At 43.1% G+C, this 8,695-nt stretch overlaps 1 protein-coding gene across 1 annotated transcript; it reads right to left on the minus strand.

Annotated features, from left to right (window-relative positions):
* Positions 1 to 2,840: 2,840 nt before the first annotated feature.
* Positions 2,841 to 5,337, minus strand: edn2 (endothelin 2; the record flags this gene model as incomplete). Its single annotated transcript, XM_080859582.1, has 5 exons — positions 2,841 to 3,144; positions 3,347 to 3,439; positions 4,091 to 4,204; positions 4,553 to 4,706; positions 5,277 to 5,337. The coding sequence occupies 5 exons, from the start codon at positions 5,335 to 5,337 to the stop codon at positions 3,051 to 3,053; spliced, it is 516 nt and encodes a 171-aa protein (XP_080715708.1). The 3' UTR covers positions 2,841 to 3,050.
* Between the last annotated feature and the right edge of the window lie 3,358 nt (positions 5,338 to 8,695).

Raw genomic sequence — 8,695 nt, forward strand, 5'->3', positions numbered from 1 at the left:
AGAATGTGGAGGTCCAGAGGTCCATGATAGGTAGAGAGAAAACAAGAGTGGAAAGGAACCAGTAACAATAAAATAGATGGACAGCATGGTGACATGTACGTATGTCCTGGAGAAATGAAGCCGAAATTGGAGCCAGAGACTGCGCAGTCAGTGCTTTTCTGAGTTATTTCCACACAGAATGAACCATATTTGGTTAAATCACTGCCATTTTTTTAATTCCGGCCAGTGGCTTGACTTTTGAGTGAGTGGAGTCCGTCTACAGTGATGGGAAGGGAATGACTGATCAGGATCAATGCAGGTGCACTGAATGACCTGATGTGTTTAAATAAACTATTCCTTCACCCATTGCTCAGACTTCTAAAACTTCGTAAACTTTTTTTTTCTCATCGAAACATGTATTGGATGCCATGCTTCAAGTCTAAACAACAAACCATCCTCTCGAGGTATGCTGTTATTGAGATGGATTCTCAGTGATGTTTCCAGTGAAAGGTATTTTGTGTTTTCCCTGTAATGGCTGGCCATGATGACTGAGATAAAGCCCTCATTCTGTAAATCTCGCTCGCTCACTCCCTGTTTCCACATTTTATGGAAGAGGAGGAGACCCTCCACAACACAGTAGGTATCTCCGAGGCCTGCGCTTAAACACAAAGCATCCAAAAACAGCCAATCTTGAATAAACATCTCGGAGCAGAACGAGAGGCAGACAAAGACGCAGCACACCTCGGAAAGATAACATTCCATACCAGCAAAACTCGGAGTAACGACAGACAAAAGACCTACACAAATACTATGTAGACAAACACAGGCATGCTATACATTATGGGTCCCCGGTAGAATAGGGACATTGTGTGCTCGCACTCAGCACGTAGGCTACGCATTCACTTGCTTAGCACCTGCTCTGCTTGCAAGCTTCATGCATTTTTTTCCTAGGCTGTCTAGACCTCTCATATGTCAAACTAAACTACTGCATTCCCCTTGATAAATCACCTGAAGAACTAATGACTGAATTTGTCCAGGCAAGAAGGCTTCACTATGTGCTGCAAATTTCTAACCATGACCTTGCCTCTTAAGATAGATACCAAATACAAGTAGGGATATTTTCATGGATCTCAGGTGCGGATTACTTACATACTATTTATTTAAGGTGTTTAAACTGCATATGTGAGGTACATAACCATTTTTGATGTTAGGCAAGTTGCATACATTTGGCTAGATGTCATGAAGCTCCATTGTAGGGGGTTAAAGGTGGGTGAAATGTGTGCATGTGTGTAAGTTATGTCCGCCTGTTGTAACAGGTTATGGGTTCGAGACAAGACAAAAAAGCATAATGTAGTCATAATAATTTATTTCCATTTCAATTGAAATAGGTATATAGAAGGATGTCTCTAAAATATAAATATATATATATGAAATTCCAATAAGTTAAATAAATAAGACAAAGGAATGGGGAAATGTCAGTTCAGTGGAACTCATTCAAGGCTATGAGTTTACATTCAAGTATCTGTTCTCAAAATTGTCCTTCCTTTAAAAAGTCACAATGGAAGAACAATCCAGCATTCTGATGAGGATTGTTTTGTTGAACAGTAAACAAATAAATAGTCATTTCAAAAAACGAAACATATGATAAACACCAACAATGATCCTTAACTTGAACTTAAGACGCTGGCTTCCCTCATCATCTGTACAGCGCACACCATGAGAGACGTGTGCATATTTAGTGACTGCCAGGCAAAAACACATTCCACAGAGGTTTCACGTCTTTCTTTTCAAACGGGCAATTACAAGGACATTAGCCCGCAGTTTTGTTTCATAGGAAAAAACAATTACAGCATTTTCTTGGCACAACGAGATGCCATTGAAAGTTGCTTGGCGTTCTGAACAATCAAAACATTATACAGTAGCTATGCAATGAATACTTCCGTCATCACAAAAGGCCAGTTGCCAAAGTAAAACTTGGAAAGCATGATAAGTTAAAGGATAAGAGATAATAATAATAAAAAAAGAGCTTTCTTCATTGTTTAACTTGAGGTGAACCCTGATGCCTGTCTTCTATCGCAGTGCAGTGTTTATCAGTATTCATAATGCCCTCCCTGTCGCACGGGCAGGGCTCTCCTATCTCAACCTTTGCCTCCTCAGAGCTGCAGATTAGCTGCGGTAAAATATCAGAGCTAACCTTGATTACAACTCAGCAGGGTGAATAGATGTTATTGTCACAGGCACGGCCCTCTGTGAAGTCCTTCACATCATAGCAGAGAGAGAGAGAGAGAGAGATAGTGTGCCGTGGAGAAGAGGCGTTTTAAGAGTAGTGTGGACTCAGAGGAGCAGCGACTATCAGAAACGGACAATTTCATCTCTATGAGACGAAGCCTACATTTGCTCTGATTCAGAGAAAATAGCCTAATAGAAAGATTCTATTGAATGGTAGTAAAACTATATTCCAGCAATCGAATACACGAATATTAAATGCACATTTAAATTCAGGCATCCATGATAAATGACACAACTAAGCTCATTTAAAATGCTGCCACAACCAATAGAGTACATAAAAAAGGTAGCCGTTGTATAAAAGGCTAATATGAGCTTCAAAGTAATAGTGATTCTCAGTGGTATTATATTCCTATAGAACATTCCAGTGTTATGACAGTTAAACCATGGGTGTGCTGTGTAGAGCACAGTCATACTGAGCTGTCCGTCAGAGATGCAAGGTCAGACTCTGTGCTTTGATCTGCAGCAGCAAACGTCCAGCCAGAATCCAATGCGCCAAAAAAACTCAAGGATTCAGAAACTTTCAATCTTCCCCCCCACCTCCCTTTGGGCATCTCAAAAGTCAATAAGCTGGACAAAGCAAGTCTTGTCCTGTTCTTCTCTTTCTCTTTCTCTTTCTCCTTCTTCTTGTCCTCCTCTATCACTTCGCCGGGGACACACCGCCCTGAGGGGGTGCTTCCCTCCTGGAGAGACCAACCCAGGCTGTGTCTCTCTCTGTCTTTCGCTGAGGACGTTTTTTTGTTCTGATGCTCGCGATTCTTCATTATCTCGGCCATCGTCCTCCTTTAGCGGGCCCTGGGCCAGCCGGGCCCCAACCCTTTCTTCCTCGGGGAGGCAGACTGCTGTTCAACGGCCTTCTGGTTGGTCTGGACCACCTGCCTGCAAAAAAAAAAAAACAAATGTACACGATTAGCCCATTATACTTGTACAGGAGGGAGAGTCCCATTCCATAAGATGCCTATCTCACTCAAACATATGCTAATTGCCTCTGTTGCGCTCACAGGGTAACTTTAACCACCTTGCACAGTTGGGGGTCCAGTGCTGCTTGCAGGCATGTAAGTGTGTGAATAGGTGCTCTTACCTGAGAAAGGTCAGGAGGTCGTTGCCTTGGCTACGCCTTGAATTGGTTTGCTGACCCTGAGGGCTCACGATCACAAGGGCAGGGTTTTCTGAGCTGTTGGGAGAAGATTAGTACACGTTAGAAACCCAGATCTATGAGGTAGAGATTTTAGCCATATTTTCTACCTAGAAGAGTCATCAAAGGATAACTGCCATGACACCATCAAGGCCTAGATTTTCTCAATGACTCCTGGAAACACCCTCAGGTTCCATTGTTTGTATAAGTCTCACAGCTATCTCCCCTGGTATTTCTTCAAGTTGTAAACACATCCCAGGATAAGATGCAAGGGTTTTAAAAAAATCCCTAATCCTCAACCTTGAGCTTCCACCGCAACCACAGGAACTCATAACAAAATGGGCAAAGCCTTGCCTGAGCTCCAGACATGACAAAACTTTCCACAAATACAACAGTGACTCATAATTTCACGCTGGTGGTTAGATCACAAGACACTGCAGCCTGAGCTCATCCCTATCTCTCTCATCTACGGCAAGCGCTAGAGACAGAGGCTACACGCTATCAGTGCTCCTCATCTCCTCAATCCCACACTCATCGCTAAACCCTGATCTGTGTCCGTCTTGGTTAGCTTGCCTTGGCATGTACGACAGCACACAGGGACCAGACACTGGATGCAATCTGACAGGGTGTGTGTGTGTGTGTGTGTGTGTGTGTGTGTGTGTGTGTGTTTGTGGGGTCCACTGGGCTCACCTATTGTGACAGAAGCTGTTGCAGGTGTGGTCGTTGGGGCCGTGGCACTCGCAGCGGCCTGTAGAGCGGCGCCGGCGAGACAGAGGGCTGCCCAGACCATACGGGGTAGTTTTACTGCAGACAGAGGAGAAGGGGACAGTCAGTAAGGCACGTTAATCATCAGCTTGTGCAAACAGTGAAAGTGCTACGCTTACTTCTACTTCTGCTGCTGATACTTCTACATTATACATTCAATCAATCAATATTACTATTTCTATAACTATTACTATGACTCTAACTTTTATTTTTATTATTATTATCATTATTATTATTCATAATAATTGCAATATTATTATTATCATTATTATATGTGTTGTTGTATTATTCATGTTCATTTCACATAATAGTGATTTCCCTATGAAATTATTATTTGTATTGATTATTTCCCAGGTATATATTGATTATTGTTCCATAAGCCCTTACCTTGGTGAATTGATCCAGATGATGTCCAGGTGGCAGAAGTAGATGCACTCCTGGTCCATCCAGTTGCTGCAGGAGCAGCGTTTGTTTCGGACACGGTGCGGTGCTGACTGGCCAGAGGACTCGACCTGTCCCTGTGACACAGGCAGTCCAGCTCCTGAGAGAGGAGAGCACAGAGGATGGAGGAAGAAAACTGTTAGGAGAGTGACAAGGACCAACGTGTTCCAGTTCACTGGGTAAACACTGGTGACTGTGCAAGACTGCTCTATCGCTGAGCAAATACACCCACTGTGTTATTAAACACCTCTGCTATTAAATACATCTTAATCAGAGGTAGTCCACTCAAAGCCTCTGAGCAGTCAGCTCAAACAAGCAAGAATACAAACAGAGGTGCTGAATCACTGGACTAACCACTACTGTATCAGATCAAACCTTTAAAATTAAATAGTCATTAAGACTCATTAAGAAATGCCTTCTGTTGTAGGTAAATCATATTTCAAAATGAGCCAGCAACAGTCAGCACTTGCACACTTAAATGCGTTTGAAGTGTACTCTAGCAATAACTCTGTCTGTGGTGAAATCTCATCCAGATAAGACACTGGTCCTCCCACTAAATCTTTCAGTAACTTTCAGAGACCTTGAACAGGCTGTTTTGAAAACTGACGTGCAAAGAATTACGTCTGAAGCACCTCCATGTATTAATAAATAATCTTACACTCAATCTTACCTTCTTGCAGGAGCGCGGAGATAACGATGAAGAGAACAGCGACACAAAGTGAAGAGGCCATTGTAAATCTCAAGTGATGTGACTTTAACGATGCTGTAGCGTCCAAAGAGTAGAGAGTTCAGCGGCTGAGAGGCTCCAAGTCTACCTTACAAGTCCCAGCAGTTAGTCTTCAGATAGAGGCTACAGGTGTTTGTATCCAGCTCTGGAGCCTGGCCCCTGTACTTATGCTCCCTCAGGCCACACCTCCAGTGAGGTCCACACCTCCAGAGCTTCTGTGCCTCTGTTACACAACACGCTGCTGCTGCTGCTGCTGCTGCTGCCCAGACTCCCTCCGGCCACCCCCCCCCTCCCCCCTCCTGCCCGCCCTACTGCCCGCCCATGCTGCCACATTCCAGGGCTCTTCCTGCCTCCCGGGGGGGTCAGCAGCGTCAGAGCATGCCTGGAGAGATGGAATCGGGAAGGGAAGAAAAACAGTTTCACCTATCATTCACACACACACATGCACACGCACACACACACACACACACACACACACACACACACACACACACACACACACACACACACACACACACACACACACACACACTACCACAACCACCTGTCACTTCCAGCGGACTTTCAGGTCAATGTCACTAAACAGACACACGTACCTGTCAGAAGTCTCAGAAAACTTTGATACCCAGCGACACGCACCCCCACCACCCCCCCCCCCCCCCCTCCGAACCCCAGCACCTTTTTTCCAAGATATACTGCAGGGGAAACCTGGAGCCACAAGGAAATACCATAAAGATAGCGAGATGACGGCCCCCTGTTTTTGCATATGGCAGAGGGCAGATAGGTAGTTATGTGTGGGTGCAGATGCCGACGGGCTCTCCGGAAAGAGGGGGCGAGGGGGGGGGGGGGGTTCACTGGAAGCACATCCAATGTGACCCCCAGTGTTTGATTGCCGTGACACTGGGCTGTTTGTGTGACTCCAGGCACACGCATGTGGCCTGACCCTAGAAGCCACAGATAAGAGATGCTGAAACAGAACTTCCTCTCGCTGGGCAGCGCAGGGCTGGAAACGGCCCACTTGCATTCACCAAACGGAAAAAAACAACAAACATATAATCTGTGAGGTTTGTCAGGTTAGTTATCGAAAACTGGGAAAGAAACCCTTTAACATTTATCCCAACTCTTGTGATAACAACACAAACCCTTTATCGTTCATCCCACACTAACACAAACTCTTTAATATTTACCCTTGGCAACTCTGAGATAAACACTGACCCTTAAATAATTGAATGCTGATTATTCTTTATTGATCACCAAGGGAACCTTTTCACATTGGGGTACAAGAATTTTGCTCACGTTTTGTTACATGTATTGCCTTTCTATCAACATCACAAATAAACTTTATGTAGAAGTTTACAGTTCTATTTATGATAAGGTTATTGGTGTGGTTACCATTGAGGTTTGTACAATACATGGTTTGAGTCAGATTATGGCAAGATTTTGTTGATAGACAGAGATTAAGTTATTTGGAAGTTGATGGTGTATAGATCATTTCTGTGGCGTGTCTAAACTATGGAAATGCCAGATTATCCAAATGTAATATTGCTCTGTACACATCACAAACTGTAACGTTATGAAACATCCCAGCATCTTAATAACTTTGTCATAGCTTTGTGAAGTCAGAGTGCGCAATAAAGTAATAGCGCTGTAAAATCGATACCTATATAAAGCATGTGGTAAAATAAATTCAATTAAATCAAATTAAAAAATATATTAATATAATTAGTTTAACATGTTCCCCCTCAGAGCTCATCAACACCATTTCCAGTAAAGCTATGCAAAGCAACCAGGGAAATCCTGAAACCGTAATTACATTTCATGACCAGTTTGAGATTTGTTTGAGTAGTCTTTCCAGTAAATCAGAATCAGTATTTTTCTTGTAACTTGTGTACAAGTGCAACTCTAACTTGCTTATACTTGTGAAATTGTTGATGATAATTTAAAAAAAAATATGTAGAGTGCTATCTTTACTTTCACTTTCCATATGCCACATTTAGTGTATGTTCACTATTTCTAGTGCAGGCATAGGAAGTCATGTCCCTTTCCAGTAAAGCTACGTAAAGCAAGAAGGAAAATCCCGAAACTGTTATGATATTATAAGTTATCAGTTTGTGATTGAGTAGTCTTTCCATTTAATCTGCATGAGTCTTGTCCTTTCCTCATAACCTGTGTAGAAAGTAGCTTATCAAATTATTGATGACTATTTCTTTTTAAATATGTAGATGTTGTTTTCATGGTCACTAAATTGTGTTGAAGGCATATGAAGTGTCCATGAGCAGCTCTATATGATATAACTTGAAAGAAGATGTTGCAAGAGGATTTGGCTCAACGTCACCCTGCAGCAGTTGAGCCACATCTTGTGGAAACCCCAGAACACATCTGATAATAACAGGAAGAGCTGGAGAAGGGGTGACTTGCATTAACCAAATGGCAAACTAGCCCTTTAACCCCTTTAAATTCACCCTTTCCTAACAACTCTAACCCTCCACTCTGACATCAACATTAATATTCATCCGGATCACTCTGAAATCAACACTAATCCTTTAACTTCACCCCTCTCAGTGGTTGAAACGCCACGATGCATCTGATAATGACAGGAACCATTGGATCTAAGATGCAAATGGCCGAGCCATAGGGAATTAGGAAAATGTGCTTATGCAAAAGCCACTGACGGAAAAAGCCATGATGGAGATCACATACGATGATCACACTCAGGACACACCACCGGCGCGGAAAATCCTTCCGATGGAAGAAACAGGTGGACTGGTGGGCCTCTCCGACACTCTCGTTGCAGGTTTCCCCTCTCCAAATATGGATGTCAGTAAAGGTTTTGACTTGAAGGACAGGGTGTTCTTGAACTGCACTAGGGCTGCATCGTATGATGTAGAGTATTGCTATTAAACCAGTAAAAGGGTGTGCTGTTACACAATTGTTTGTTTTCATATGTTGTTGCATCCTCGGAAACAAGTGTTGTATTATTTAAAGGAGGCAGTTGTACTTTTTTTTGTATCCGTGCTGTTTTGAATGGTACAGTGGTCATTTTCAATAATGGTTGCACACCCTTATTTTGACAGGGTACAGTATGACATGCCATTACGAGAAGTGCACTTAAATTGTGCCTCTAAACATTGAAAACAACATTGTCAGTGAATGGAGAGTGGAAGAAAAAACATCTTTTAGAACATGAACATGGGGGGGGGTAAGGAAATGCCAGAGTGATGTCATAATCTACCAAACAATGGCACTTCAGAGACTATTTGTCCCATTTTAAAGAGAAGGGGGGGGGGGGGGGGGGGGGGGCGCACATAACCAAAGCAAATATTTGTCCAGTAGCAGCGGATAGCCATAGAGGAACCAGAGGC

The sequence above is a fragment of the Sprattus sprattus genome (assembly GCF_963457725.1).
Source record: "Sprattus sprattus genome assembly, chromosome: 20".
In the NCBI taxonomy this organism is placed as follows: domain Eukaryota; kingdom Metazoa; phylum Chordata; class Actinopteri; order Clupeiformes; family Clupeidae; genus Sprattus; species Sprattus sprattus.